Genomic DNA, 15,924 nt, shown 5'->3' with positions numbered 1-15,924 from the left:
TTGCTGACAATTTAGCTACCAGTCTAAGAGAAGTTTAAATAAGAATTCTTTTTTACAAAATCAATATGGCATACAGGAATTTTAGCCAAAAATGGCATATTTAATATCAATGTGCTTGGGATGATCCGAGGAATAAGTTAAAATATTTTATTACCACAATAAACATATGCAGTCAAAGATTATTAGTACATTTATGATTCATTGTTGATGGTTATGATTAGTTTATAACTCGTCACCACTAGGTTGCACTGTTTTCAAATTTATGTGTTGTGAATTGTACATTACAAATGACACACCTACATTTCAGTGACAATATGTTTATAAACCAAAAAAGCACGTTTTTTTGTATCTCCGGACCACTAGACCACTAGAGTTTCATTTTGAGACTTCATGTTTGGTCTGATTAATTTTAAGACTGTCCTCTATCATTGTGCCAGATGCACACCATGTTTTGTAGTGATATGTGAATATGATGGTAAAATATAGAATTTGAAATGGGCGACAGCCAAAATGGCTGACTTGTGAAAATCAGACATCATTCGACTCGACATGCTCTGCCAAATGTAATGAGACCAGTTTTATGAGTTTCAGACGAAAAGTTGAGATGTTATAAGCCAAAAAGCAAGTTTTTTTTATCTCCGGACCACTAGGGGGCAGTGCGCCGAAACTCCGCATATAACCTCAAACTCTAGTTGTCATAAAACACACCAAGTTTGATGTGAATTGGTGAATGCGTTACGGAGATATCGTCTCAAGTCCATTTTTGCAAATTCTACATTAAATTTGATTGCAAGTTAAACAAAAACGGTTGGTCAAATCAACTTGAATTCCATAACTTTTGGTTGACATGGACTGTAGATCATGTGATTCAATTTTGGTGATAATCGGAGAAACGGCCTAGGACGAGTTCAATCAAATAGGCTTTTTGAAGAATTTAAAATAGCGCCAAAAAATTAATGACGGACAATGATGTCATAGGGTGCGTTTGAATCGGACTGAGCCAAGGAATCAGGGGAAAAAAGAATTTTGATTGTAGCCCATTCGGTTCAAAAGTTAATATGATAAACGTACATGAAAGTTTGGACAAGTGGTGGCGCTAGAGAGCTTGATTTTGAGACTTCATATTTGGTATGATTAATGTTAATACTGTCCTCTATCATTGTGCCAGATGCATACCATGTTTTGTAATGATATGTGAAAATGTTGGTAAAATATAGCATTTTTGGCCAAAAATCGTAATGGGCGACGCCCAAAATGGCTGACCTGTGAAAATCAGACATCATTCAACTCGGCATGCTCTGCCGGATGTAATGAGACCAGTTTTATGAGTTTCGGACAAAAGGTTGAGATGTTTTAAGCCAAAAAGCAAGTTTTTTGTATATCCGGACCACTAGGGGGCAGTGCGCCGAAACTCTGCATATAACCTCAAACCCTAGTTGTCATAACACCCACCAAGTTTGGTGTGAATCGGTGAATGCGTTATGGAGACATCTTCTCAAATCCATTTTCGCAAGTTCTTCGTTAAATTTGATCGCAAGTTAAACAAAAACGGTTGGTCAAATCAACTTGAATTCCATAACTTTTGGTTGGCATAGTCTGTAGATCATGTGTTTCAATTTTGGTGAAAATCGGAGAAACGGCCTAGGACGAGTTTGATCAAATAGGTTTTTCGAAAAATTTAAAATAGCGCGAAAAAATTCATGACGGAAAATGACGTCATATGGTGCGTTTGAATCGGACTGAGCCAAGGAATCAGAGAAAAAAAGAATTTTGATTGTAGCCCATTCGGTTCAAAAGTTATGATGATAAACGTATGTGAAAGTTTGGACAAGTGGTGGCGCTAGAGAGTTTGATTTTGAGACTTCATGTTTGGTCTGATTAATGTTAATACTGTCCTCTATCATTGTGCCAAATTATACAACTTTCCCGCATACGCCTATATGGGCTGCCATTCAAATCCGGCGGAAGAAACGGAAGAAGAAGAAGAAGAAGAAGAATAATAATAATAATAATAATAATAATAATAATAATAAGAACACTAACGAAAGCAATAGGTGCCTACGCACCTACGGTGCTTGGCCCCTAAATATAGCTGCAAGCAGCAATTAAGGGGCCAAGCACTATTGGCCATAAGGTGGCGCTGCTCCAGACGTTTTTGAGTACTTTCAGGGCATGGGGTTGAAGATGCATACCATGTTTTGTAATGATATGTGAATGTGTTGGTAAAATATAGCATTTTTGGCCAAAAATCGAAATGGGCGACGCCCAAAATGGCTGACCTGTGAAAATCAGACATCATTCGACTCGGCATGCTCTGCCGGATGTAATGAGACCAGTTTCATGAGTTTCGGACGAAAGGTTGAGACGTTATAAGCTAAAAAGCAAGTTTTTAGTATCTCCGGACCACTAGAGGGCAGTGCGCCGAAACTCCGCAATTAACCTTAGACCCTAGTTGTCATAACACACACCAAGTTTGGTGTGAATCGGTGAATGCGTTACAGAGATATCTCCTCAAGTCCATTTTCGCAAGTTCTACGTTAAATTATTTCGCAAGTTAAACGAAAACGGTTGGTCTAATCAACTTGAATTCCATAACTTTTGGTTGGCATGGTCTGTAGATCATGTGATTCAATTTTGGTAAAAATCGGAGACACGGCCTAGGACGAGTTCGATCAAATAGGTTTTTCGAAAAATTTAAAATAGCGCGAAAAAATTCATGACGGAAAATGACGTCATAGGGTGGGTTTGAATCGGACTGAGCCAAGGAATCAGAGGAAAAAAGAATTTTGATTGTAGCCCATTCGGTTCAAAAGTTATGATGATAAATGTATGTGAAAGTTTGGACAAGTGGTGGCGCTAGAGAGTTTGATTTTGAGACTTCATATTTGGCCTGATTAATGTTAATACTGGCCTCTATCATTGTGCCAGATGCATACCATGTTTTGTAATAATATGTGAATATGTTGGTAAAATATAGCATTTTTGGCCTAAAATCAAAATGGGCGACGCCCAAAATGGCTGACCTGTGAAAATCAGACATCATTTGACTCGACATGCTCTGCCGGATGTAATGAGACCAGTTTTATGAGTTTCGGACGAAAGGTTGAGATGTTATAAGCCAAAAAGCAAGTTTTTTATATCTCCGGACCACTAGGGGGCAGTGCGCCGAAACTCTGCCTGTAACCTCACACCCTAGTTGTCATAACACACACCAAGTTTGGTGTGAATCGGTGAATGCGTTACGGAGATATCGTCTCAAGTCCATTTTCGCAAGTCCTTTGTTAAATTTGATCGCAAGTTAAACGAAAACGGTTGGTCAAATCAACTTGAATTCCATAACTTTTGGTTGGCATAGTCTGTAGATCATGTGATTCAATTTTGGTGAAAATCGGAGAAATGGCCTAGGACGAGTTCGATCAAATAGGTTTTTCGAAAAATTTAAAATAGCGCGAAAAAATTCATGACGGAAAATGACGTCATAGGGTGCATTTGAATCGGACTGAGCCAAGGAATCAGAGAAAAAAAGAAATTTGATTGTAGCCCATTCGGTTCAAAAGTTATGATGATAAATGTATGTGAAAGTTTGGACAAGTGGTGGCGCTAGAGAGTTTGATTTTGAGACTTCATGTTTGGTCTGATTAATGTTAATACTGTCCTCTATCATTGTGCCAAATTATACAACTTTCCCGCATACGCCTATATGGGCTGCCATTCAAATCCGGCGGAAGAAACGGAAGAAGAATAATAATAATAATAATAATAAGAACACTAACGAAAGCAATAGGTGCCTACGCACCTACGGTGCTTGGCCCCTAATAATAAGAACACTAACGAAAGCAATAGGTGCCTACGCACCTACGGTGCTTGGCCCCTAATTACCCTAACCTGCCTAGTTAACCTAATTAACCTAGTTAAGCCTTTTAATGTCACTTTAAGCTGTATAGAAGTGTCTTGAAAAATATCTAGTAAAATATTATTTACTGTCATCATAGAAAAGATAAAATAAATCAGTTATTAGAAATAAGATTTTAAAACTATTATGCTTGGAAATATGCTGAAACAATTTTCCCAGAACAGAACAGAAATTGGGGAAAAAAATAAACAACGGCGCTAATAATTCAGGGGGACTTCAACTGTGTGTATATACATATATATATATATATATATATATATATATATATATATATATATATATATATATATATATATATATATATATTGATTACACATATCTTTATTTGTGTTCTGAAGATGAATGAAAGTCTTAGAGGGTGAGTAAAAGATGACCATTTTCATTTGGGATGAAACAGCCATTAACGATTATATATTTTTGATGCATTTATGTGCATGACTTAAATAAAAGATAGTAATCACAACTAACTTCTGCTTTTTTACAGGCCATCTGTGTGGTTTTTGTGTGTGCTGCATTTACCCTGGACTTATTCTGTTTAGTTTTTGTACCCTTACACTGGCTGTTTTTTGCCGCCAGTACTTATGTCTTACTCAACTATATGTGGCATACAGGTAAGACTGAACACTTCTAATAAAGCCACCATGTCAATAACACTCACAGATCACCATTCATACAATTCATCAATTGACCGACTGACTGACTGATTGATTTACAGAGAAAGGAATCTGTATGTCAACTGTGACATTATGGATCCTCTTAGTCTATATGGAGGCGTCTCTGCGCTTGAAAGAACTCAAAAGCCCTTATGCAAATCTGTCACATCTATTTGCTGCACACTGGTAGGCTCAAATTGTCTTTCATTTATTTTGGAATTGATTGTCGTTTGGGACTTAAATGAAAAACAATTTTACCAGCTGTGCTTCCTGTTGTAATTTAACACGTGCCATAATTGTTTCTTCCAGCATTGGTTATCCGCTTGTGTATATGGGATTTGATGCAACCTGCTATTTCTCCAGCATGTTTAAGCTGCGCACTCAGAAATCTGCTCACAGTGAGAATGACCTCCATATGGATCTCCTGCAACAATCCCTACCTCCTTACATGCACCTCTACCCAAAATTGTGGATGGAAGGTATACTTTTGTTTACAGTACTATATCCTTTACAAACATTATGATTTACAAAGTCTTTCTAAGATGGGTAACACTAACACAGTAGATGGTACTCTTGATTAACTTGTTAACTACATTGAACTGATTCATAGATATAAAAATCTAAAGCATTTATTAATCTTAATATTCATTTCAACATTTATTAGATACCAGCAAATGTAATCGTTTTATGTTATGTATATATTTATTTTGATTATATTACCAAGTAATTTATTTATACTAATATATTCAGTGGCGAGGTAGTGCTGTCGCCTCACAGCAAAAGAAGGTCGCTGGGTCGCTGGTTTGAACCTCGGCTCAGTTGTTGTTTTTGTGTGGAGTTTGCATGTTCTCCCTGCCTTCGCGTGGGTTTCCTCCGGGTGCTCTGGTTTCCCCCACAGTCCAAAGACATGCAGTACAGGTGAATTGGGTAGGCTAAATTGTCCGTGGTGTATGAGTGTGTGTGTGAATGTGTGTGTGGATGTTTCCCAGAGATGGGTTGCGGCTGGAAGGGCATCCACTGCGTAAAAACTTGCTGGATAAGTTGGCGGTTCATTCCGCTGTGGCGACCCCGGATTAATAAAGGGACTAAGCCGACAGGACAATGAATGAATGAATGAATATATTCAGTGATCCAATTTCATATTTTTGTTCTATTATATTATTATTTACTAAATACTGTATAGTTTTGTCACACTTTACCATGAAGATTTATCTGAGAACATAAGATAACCACTTTTATTAAAATCAGCAATGACCTATTTAACAGTATTTTTTTAATTGTAATGTTAATTTTGACATTTACTTAGACATTTTTAAAAATCAAAAGTTTGTTAACATTAGTTTTTGAAAATTAGCTAACATGAACTAATAACGAACTTCTGTAGATTTATTAAGTAACATTTATAAAAAGATTACTAATGTAATGCTTATTGTTAGTTAACGTGGACTAATGGGATTTTATTGTATTCATTGCATTGTTTAACATTGTCTTATTTTATTTACATGCTGTTTTGTTACATTTTAAAAAATAAATGAAACTTTCCACAAAATAGCCAACATTATATTCACAAGCTTATTATTTTCAATGACAAGTTACAGTACATTGTAAAAAATACTAGATACTAGATACAATCCTAGAACTAATGCCCTGAAAGAAATATCACCAGTTCATTTTACATTTAAATTACATTATACGTTAATATACCATCCACTAACAACACAACTGTATCTTCTGATTTTCCAGAAAGAATCTGGTTCATAAGTTTGTAAAATCATAACAAATGTCTTTGCACAGATTCCAAATATAAGATGTCCAAATCCAGGCCAACGCAATACCAGTGTCCACCTGATACCACCACCTCAGAGGACAAACACAACATGGAAGACTGCCTTCAAATCCACAGACTTCCCTCCAGACCTGAAAAAGACCTAAATCCACAAACTCCAGCATCCAAGCACCGCGGAGGCGAAATTCATTTAGACTCCACATCCATCCTAGAAATGACTGAAAACCTACCTCAGGACGATCAGAGCAGCAAAGCTCTAAGATCCTCCAAGAGCTCTCTGCCTAAAGTGCAGCGAAGCTCAGTGAATGTTCCTAATGGCAAAGCCGAGAAGAGGCAGAAAAACCTCAAAGCCATCAACTCCACAGGGGAATCTGTTGAACGGTGCTCGTCAAACATCCCAACCCACAATCCTCCACCAAATCCTCCCAACCCACATGCTGAGCAGATGCTGAAGTAGGTGTATTTCATCTCAGTGCACAGTATATGGATGCACCAATAACACTTTTGGTCATTTCCTATTTTAATAAACAACATTTGACCAAGCACACAGGAAATTTTAAACATTGAATAAGCTAAACTGGCCATAGTGCATGAATGTGAAGGAGTGTGTATGGATGTTTCCCAGTACTGGGTTGCAGCTGGAAGGGCATCCACTGCGTAAAACATTTGCTGGATAAGTTTGAGGTTCATTCCACTGTGGCGGCCCCTGATAATTGAAGGGACTAAGCCAAGGAAAATGAATGAATAAACTGTCCAATTTCAATACTCAAATGAATTAGTTGAATTATTTGAGGAAGATCTACAAGTTTACATTTTCAGAGCACCATACCATATTTTATTTGATTTATTTTGTTTTTAATGCCTAATTCTTTTAACTTCTTCTAGATAGTAAACTTCTAGATCTGGTTTTCAACACATTTCGACAGCATCTTCATCTTCAATATCGAAACAACAAATGGAATTACAATAAATCATTTACCTAATTTGATGTCATTAGTATCTTTGCAAAGCTTGGACATTTTGACACACATGTAAACAAACACACACATACTTGTGTGTACAGGTTGTATTGTATTAAAATGGTTTATGAGGGCATATCTTAAGTCCTCGTAATTCAAACGCTTATATCATCAACTGGGATCTTCTGACATTTAAATTTAGCCCCAAGTTTCCTGTGAGAGTTGGATTTAGGCCAAATACGTTGTCTATACAGTATAAAATACATTAGGCCTATGGAGAGTCCTAAAAAACCAACACACACACAACATGCATACAACTAGCATACAACTCAATGCCTTCAAGCAGTCTGTTAATACAGTGGTTCCCAAAGTGGAGGTCACGGGACAATGACAGGGGGTTGCGACACATGGAGATTGCCAAAAAACTAATTAATTTTATTAAACTATGTCCATGTCCAGCCAGTGTCCATGGTTTACAGATTTATAACCACCTCAGAGGATATTTAGGGTCACGAGACATTGTTATTTTGGCAGTTGAGGACTGAAAAGTTTGGGAACTCCTGTGTTAATATACTATGGGTTCCGTGTTAAAAATCCTTATGTTTGCACAAGTGTAATGGACTGTGTGAGCTGTCTAATGAATTTGGAGTACATTTACACTGTCATCTCCATCTGCTCCACAGGCTGGAACAGGAGCTGAGAAAGCTGAAGGGAGAGCTGCAGGCGAGCAGACAGAGCGAGCAAGAGCTGCGCAGTCACATTTGTAATCTCACCAACAGTGAACACAGTCTGCGGCCTGAAGTCTCTCTGCTCAGACATGCAAATGAACTGCTGCAGAACAAGTGAGTGCTCTGATCTCCTCCTGCTGCTCTGGGTTAATGTTCACGCACGCTGCTTGAACTTTTGTATGAATTTATGTATCAAACATATCAGTGTTTCTTACTAACTGCAGACATTTAAAATTATTTAATTGTTTGTTTCAATAAAGCCTTTTAAAGTTTGTATGGCTTTACCTTTTTCTGAGTCACTACAAAAGCCATTTATTAACTTTTGTTAAAAAAAAAAAATAAAATAAATATATATATATATATATATATATATATATATATATATATATATATATATATATATATATATATATATAATCATTTTATAAAACAAAAAAGTTCATCATAAATGGTTTTAATTAATCAATCAATCAATCATCAATCAATCATACAATCAATCAATCAATCAATTTGTTTATTCATTTATTTAAATTAAAATAGCTAAATATCAAAAAGTGACTTTAAAGACATTTATATTAGATTTATCAAAAAAAATAATGTTATAATGATCAACGAATCCTTGAAAATGTAACATGGTTTCCACAAAAATGTCAAGCATTCATTTTCAACAATAATAAAAAAATAGCCATGTTTCTTAAGCATCAAATCAGCATATAAGAATTATTTTTGAATTATCATGTGATGCTATTGAAGTGTATAAGTGACATAATATAATATAATATAATATAATATAATATAATATAATATAATATAATATAATATAATATAATATAATATAATATAATATAATATAATATAATATAATATAATACATATGCTGGATAAGTTGGTGGTTCTTTCCGCTGTGGTGACCCTGGATTAATAAAGGGACTAAGCTGAAAAGAAAATGAAATAATGAATAACTACACCACATATATGTTGACCCAATACATTGCATTTTCTGTGCAGGATTCAGTGTCTGAGTAAATCCAGACAGAAGGACAAACAGAACTGTTCCTTGCTGGAAAAGAAAATCAGAATGGAAACAGACGCCCGAGTTGTGGTAGAAAAACAGCTCACAGAAGTCAGAGCCCAAAAATTTGATGAAGCAACGATTTTACTTCGGAGCGCATCACACAGGTAAATATATCAACATCACTATAGTGCAAGAAGTGTCGATATGCCTATAGTAATCATGTGAATGTGAATTTGCTTTTGGTCACTGATGATACATAATCTCTGTCTTTGAGACTAGGTCTAAATGACCTGCTTTTTAATTATGGCTATAATTGGCAATAGAGATGTCAATGCAAAATAGCAATGACAAAATGAACTTGTAAAATGTTGTATTTTTCCATCCACTATAGGCAAGAACAAAGTGAAACTCAAATGTTGAGGAAAAAAGCTAAAGATCTAGACTCAGAGTACAAACAACTACAGCTGGAGTATCAGGGGAAAGAGAATCGAATGATAGCTCTAGAGAATGAAGTGGAGGTAAAGGACGCGGTTCGTAGATCTGTTCAGTTACTCACTGCATTCAATAGCTGTGATGTGCTGGATGTTTGTGCTCCATATTTTTTATGTTTATCATGTAATGACGCATGGATCCGGTGACTTCCAGTCTGTTGTGTGTTGTTGTTTTTTTTTTGTCATTGTGGATGAAAGTTTCTGTTCATTTTAATTTTTTTGGTCATTATTATTTCTTGTTCCTTGCCCAGTTTAAATGCTGTTAGTGCCATCTGCTATATAAACCATGCCAAGGCCAAAACCACATATTTCATAAATCATTGTGAAACCTGAGAGTTTTAGTATTATGATGAATTTAACAGAGTAATAGAAATCTGACCCAGGAGAATAAACTGTTTGACACACAGTTGTTGATCAGACTATGCTCACCGCCCACTTTATTAGGTACACCTTGCTAGTACCGGGTTGGACCCCCTTTTGCCTTAACTAAATCCTTCATGGTATAGATTCAAGAAGGTACTGGAAATATTTCTCAAAGATTTTGGTCCATATTGAGATGATAGCGTCACGCAGCTGCTGCAGATTTGTCGGCTGCACATCTATGATGCGAATCTCCGTTCACCCACATCCCTAAGGTGCTCTATTGGATTGAGATCTAGTAACTGTGGAGGCCATTTAAGTACAACGAACTCATTGTCATGTTCAAGAAACCAGTCTGAGATGATGCCTTTTATCAGCTCAAACCAGTCTGGCCATTCTCCTTTAACCTCTGGCACCAACAAGGTATTTATGCCCACACAACTGCCACTTCCCTGATATATTTTCTCTTTTTCGCAATGTTTTCTGTAAACCTTTAGGATGGTTGTGTGTGAAAATCACAGTATATTAGCAGTTTCTGAAATACTCAGACCAGCCTGTCTTGCACCAACAACCATGACACATTCAAAGTCACTTAAATCACCTTTCTTCCCTATTCTGATGCTCGGTTTGAACAGTAGCAGATCGTCTTGACCATGTCTGCATGCTAAATGCATGGAGTTGCAGCCATGTGATTGGCTGATTAGATATTTGCGTTAAACTAGCAGTTGGACAGGTGTACCTAATAAAGTGGCCGGTGAGTGTAAATATGCTTATAACAATGGGACATTTGCATGTAAAAAATAATGCACACAATTTTCCATATATATAATAAAATATATAAAATAAAATCTAAATAATATATTTTTAAAATTACATATTTTTGAAAACAAAACTAATGTGCAGTGTAATCTTTATTTAGCTGGCCCAAAAATCTATGATCTGCAACACTATATACATCCAAATTTTTTTATGTGAAGTGTGTAATTTACATTATTCAAGCAGCAGCCAAAGGAGGTGCAAAATATGATTAAGAATTACTTATTAATAATAATGGTATGTTTTTACAAGAAAATAATATTTCAGTCTTTAAGTGTTTTTTCAGTATCTTTGTTATTAAAAAAAAAAAATATATATATATTATTGTTACGTAACCATAAATATATATTTATTATATTTAATAAAAAAAACTGTTATACATATATTGTATTAGATGTAAATTATGTATAATTATTTTAATTATTAAAAAATATTTAAAAATCACATGTAAATTATTGTGCAACTTGGCATTTCTTGTCAAAATTTGGGAAACTTACCATTTTAAATGAAAATTGTTTTAAAATAAATCATATACCACATCATGCACCGCATCTTGTTTTCTAATATGACTGGAATTTAAGTACTGCCAGATTGCTAAAAATAGGAAGTAATATGTTAGTATAACATCCATGTTCATACTTAAATAATGCATTTCAAGTTTCTCATCAAACTCAACAGTTTTGAAGTAGAAAGTAGCATAAATCTCAATATCAGGCAAATTACACACTTTTGCCTTCTACAATTGTGTGAGTGAAAGCCATTTTCTGGAACTGGACAAATGAGATTCAAATCATCATCTAAAATGGTTTAAACCTTCCCTATTGCCATTATCATGTTCTGTTCTCTTCTGCTCTGTTGTGGTATGATGTGTGTAATTTTGTGCTGCTTATCCACAGACTCTGCAGAGGAACAGATGCAGTGAGCAGGAGGCCGACGCTCTGCTCTCTGCTCTCTCCTCACTGCAGGACAAGGCTCAGCATCTCGAGTACAACCTGAGTGCAGAAACCCGGCTCAAACTAGACCTGTTCTCAGCACTCGGAGACGCACGCAGACAGCTGGAGATAGCGCAAGGTTCATCCCACTTCACATTATAACACTTATCCAGACTTTCATGTCATTACTGTTTTTGTTTATCAGTGCACCAGTCAGTCTTTGAGAGCTTTTTAACTATATATTTTTACATTTAGATTTACAGCTAAACGATTAGTTAGAAAGGAGTTTAAAATGGTCAGTGCCAATAGCCTAGTGGTTAATGCATCAACACGTAGCACTGAGGAGCTCATGGTGACCTAAGGTCAATTAGTGGCTCAAGGGACTTTGCCAATCCTTCTTCCCTTTTTCTGCTAGCCATGTTTTCCTGTCCATTCTTTACACTGTGAAACCACCTTAAAATAGTAAAAAAAAAAAAAAAGTTAAGAATGAATATTGCAAAATGTTTTGCTTAAACTGAAAGTTGTTGAGGCGACACAGTGGCACAGTAGGTAGTGCTGTTGCCTCACAGCAGAAAAGTTGCTGGTTCAAGCCTCAGCTGGGGCAGTTGGCGTTTCTGTGTAAAATTTGCATGTTCTCCCCGCGTTCGCGTGGGTTTCCTCCGGGTGCTCCGGTTTCCTCCAAAGACGTGGTACAGGTGAATTGGGTAGGAATTGGGTAGGCTAAAATGTATGAGTGTGTATGGATGTTTCCCAGTGATGGGTTGCAGCTGGAGGGGCATCCGCTGCGTAAAACATGTGCTGAATAAGTTAGTGTTTTTTCCACTGTGGTGAACCCAGATTAATAAAAGGGGCAAAGCCAAAAAGAAAATGAATGAAAGTTGTTGATTTTTACTTTGCTTTCATTTTTTATTTACACTACCAGTCAAAAGTTTGGGATTAGTATGATTTATTAATGTTTTTTAGGAAGAAGCACATTTTGTTCATTAATATTGCATCTTTTAAATTAAATATATATAAATATGAAATAAATACAAAAACTTATCTGTTCCTGGAGATCTACCTTCCTGCAAATTTCAGTTGCAACCCATATCAAACACACCTGCCTGTAATTATCAAGTGCTGTACAGGTCCTTATTAATTGGTTCAGGTGTGTTTGATCAGCCGGCAGCTAGCTCTCTGCAACTCTCACATGGTCGCCCACTGAAGCTAAGCAGGGCTGCGCCCGGTCAGTACCTGGATGGGAGACCACATGGGAAAGCTAGGTTGCTGCCGGAAGTGGTGTTAGTGAGGCCAGCAGGGGGTGCCCAACCTGCGGTCTGTGTGGGTCCTAATGCCCCAGTATAGTGACGGGGATGCTATACTGCTCAGTGAGCGCCGTCTTTCGGACGAGACGTTAAACTGAGGTCCCGACTCTCTGTGGTTGTTAAAAATCCCAGGATGTCCTTCGAAAAGAGTAGGGGTTTAACCCCGGCATCCAGGCCAAATCTGCCTACTGGCCTTTGTCCATCATGGCCTCCTAACCATCCCCATATTCCAATTGGCTTCATCGCTATCTCCTCTCCACCAATTGTGGAGTGTGTGGTGTGCGGTCTGGCGCAAAATGGCTGCCGTCGCGTCATCCAGGTGGATGCTGCACACTGGTGGTGGATGAGGAGACTCCCCCCATTGTGTGTAAAGCGCTTTGAGTGCCCAGAAAAGCGCTATATAAATGTAAGGAATTATTATTATTATTATTATTATTATGATCAGGGTTAAAGCTGAACTCTGTAGGAAGGTAGATCTCCAGGAACAGGGTTGAGCACCCCTGGTCTACATTAATTCTAATAATTATTATACTATGGTTACCACTAGGGATGCTCCGATGGATCGGCTGGAGATCAGTATCAGCTGATAATCACATTTTATGACTCGATCGTTACTCACCCATCTAGACCAATCTCATGAACTAATCGAAGATGTTTTGAATTAGATAAGATACTCCAGAAATCATGGAGATGAGAGTGAATTAGCAGGAGAACAGATTGCGAGAGTCACGGTGATGTTCTCAGCTTTACATTTATTAGGTCAGATGAATAGCACAGTAAAGTATCTCTAGTGCACATCCCTGTCTCTCTCCTCGAGCGATCAAGTTGTTGTGAGGCTGTCCGCTGCAGCTGTGGTCACAGACATGCTAGTTGGAGAGCAAAATATTAGAATGGCAATGCATGTATGTAGGCCTTTTTACATATAAAAAAACTGAAATTATTTTTTGTAAAGCTGCTTCTGATCATGACATGTCCACACTAAATGGTTATAAGAGACATGTAGGGATTATATGGAACATCCTTCATTTATTCTCTTAGGTAAGGCGAGATCATACTTAGAGGGTGTGCTTTCTGTGCCTTATGCATTATAAAGCTTGAAGCATCAGAATCGGTACTCGATATCGGCCAAACACCATGACAAGGAAGTCAGTACTAAGTATAGGCTGCAAAAATCCTGATCGGAGCATCCCTAGTTACCACACCTAAAGGCACTGTTCAGATGTATTTCAAAATATTTGTCAAAATATATGTATGTTAAATTAAATGATGTGGCTTATCTAACAAAATAACTTACTATAACAGTCCAAAAACTAGTACACCCAAATGTTTGTTATAGAAAAATATTAAATACAAATTTTAAAAAGAGGAAAAATCAAGTGAAGCAAAAAAATGAAAAGATTTAGATGAAATTTTGTAGGCTGTCATTTTTTTATTTAACTTTTTTTTTTTTGCAATATTTTGCTTAAATTTTATTGTATTATCTTTCAATTTCTAAATATGTTTGGTAACTAAAATATAACTTTAATAAATATATTTGTTTAATAAATCTGCTTTGTTTAAATGCACTAAAATACATTGACTATTTTCACTGAGAAATGGATACAAATATTCATTTACAAAATAGAATGTACTCAATTTTGCTGAGCACTGTATTTTAAAATATAATTGAATAGATAAATACTTATTAATATGTTTCCACAATATTAAAATCTGCTTCAATGTTTTTTCTCATCAGTTAAAATACTGAAACAGGACCATGAGGTGAAGGAAATGAAGCAGAAGCTTGCTGAGGCGATGGCTGTGGCTCCAGGTATGTCCTATATGGCCCCGAGGTCCTCCATGCCTCAGTACCTCAAGTTCTTGAACTCTGAGCGCTACATGCTAAACCCCAGAGCGCTTATGTACCAGTGTCTGAAGAAATAAGAGCGGCAGGGACAAATCCCATGGCTTTTCAATGATTGTTGTGACTCGACATTCCAAACATGAGGGCATCTCTGCTTCAAGGTTTGCCAGAAAACTTTGCCTTTTGACAATGCCAGCCGCCTCTGGTGAGTCTCCGGCTGTGTTTACTGAATTGAGCAGAGGCACTGAGGCCGCTTGTAGGTGACTTTGCTTCAAGCCAAGATTTAATCGAATCAAAGTTGACTGTAAATAAATTGTTGACCAGCGGATGACCATCGAATGCTGAGCAAACCACTGCGAGCGGCGCAAACCGCTCAAGATATCAGTATGAAAAAAACTTGATGAGGAGCACAGTTCGTCATGAGGACAGGATCTCCTGCAAAATGAAGAGGCTCTTCTTCAGCCATGACAATAACAGGCCAATGCCTCACTTGGTCATTCTGTGCCTCATTATTTATGTGAATTCAATTTATACAACAAGCCAATATCAAATGTAAGTCAGTATGTGAATATTCGAGTGCTTTGTACTGTTTTGTATTCTTTTTACATTACACAAGTTAAAACAGAATTGAACAGCACACAAACACACACACACACACGCACACATACACACAAACTAAGAAAAAAACGAAACAATATTTGTAGGTTTTCATGTTTCTGAAACCGTTGCCTTTTTTATGTATCAATGGGATGTTTTTTATGAGAAGTTTATTTTTCTGCCTTGACATAACTTTTTTTTCCTAAACCAAAATTAAATAATGGTTTAATTTTGTAATAATACTTGTTGGTCTGCATGCCAATTTGTGTAAAATGATTGTTTTGGACAAAAAAAAAGAAAAAAAAGAAAAGATTTTGATGTCTAATTGTGCTTTTGTGCAAGGGCTGTTTTCTTCCAATGATTCTGGGAGCAGTAATAAAGTCATTTACAATGATAAATGTGTATTGTCTTAAAATGTTTTTTTAGAGACTTAAAAGGTTAGTTCATCTGTCATCATTTGCTCACCCTCATTTCATTTTTTAAACCTATTAAGCTTTTGTTTATCTTCAGAACAAATATTAATATAT

The 15,924-nt window shown here is 36.5% G+C and overlaps 1 protein-coding gene across 5 annotated transcripts in view; it reads left to right on the top strand.

Annotated features, from left to right (window-relative positions):
• Nucleotides 1-15,795, top strand: part of si:dkey-12h9.6 — an 83,322-nt gene extending 67,527 nt beyond the window's left edge. Inside the window, exons 3-11 of one of the 5 annotated variants that reach the window (XM_087298231.1) lie at nucleotides 4,398-4,524; nucleotides 4,629-4,752; nucleotides 4,876-5,045; nucleotides 6,361-6,805; nucleotides 7,995-8,153; nucleotides 9,048-9,218; nucleotides 9,446-9,572; nucleotides 11,618-11,792; nucleotides 14,693-15,795. In XM_087298231.1, the coding sequence (XP_087154357.1) occupies nucleotides 4,398-4,524; nucleotides 4,629-4,752; nucleotides 4,876-5,045; nucleotides 6,361-6,805; nucleotides 7,995-8,153; nucleotides 9,048-9,218; nucleotides 9,446-9,572; nucleotides 11,618-11,792; nucleotides 14,693-14,880 (1,686 nt within the window). In that variant the 3' untranslated portion in view covers nucleotides 14,881-15,795. Of the gene's footprint in view, nucleotides 1-4,397; nucleotides 4,525-4,628; nucleotides 4,753-4,875; nucleotides 5,046-6,360; nucleotides 6,806-7,994; nucleotides 8,154-9,047; nucleotides 9,219-9,445; nucleotides 9,585-11,617; nucleotides 11,858-11,967; nucleotides 12,118-14,692 lie in introns of those variants that run through there. The other 4 variants (XM_087298230.1, XM_087298233.1, XM_087298232.1 and 1 more) reach the window with 4 other exon arrangements.
• The last annotated feature ends 129 nt before the right edge of the window (nucleotides 15,796-15,924 follow it).

The sequence above is a fragment of the Danio rerio genome, chromosome 20, assembly GCF_052040795.2.
Source record: "Danio rerio strain M-AB ecotype USA chromosome 20, GRCz13ab, whole genome shotgun sequence".
Taxonomy (NCBI): domain Eukaryota; kingdom Metazoa; phylum Chordata; class Actinopteri; order Cypriniformes; family Danionidae; genus Danio; species Danio rerio.
Note: the sequence above shows the minus strand (reverse complement) of the source record. Positions and strands in the feature narration are given on the sequence as shown.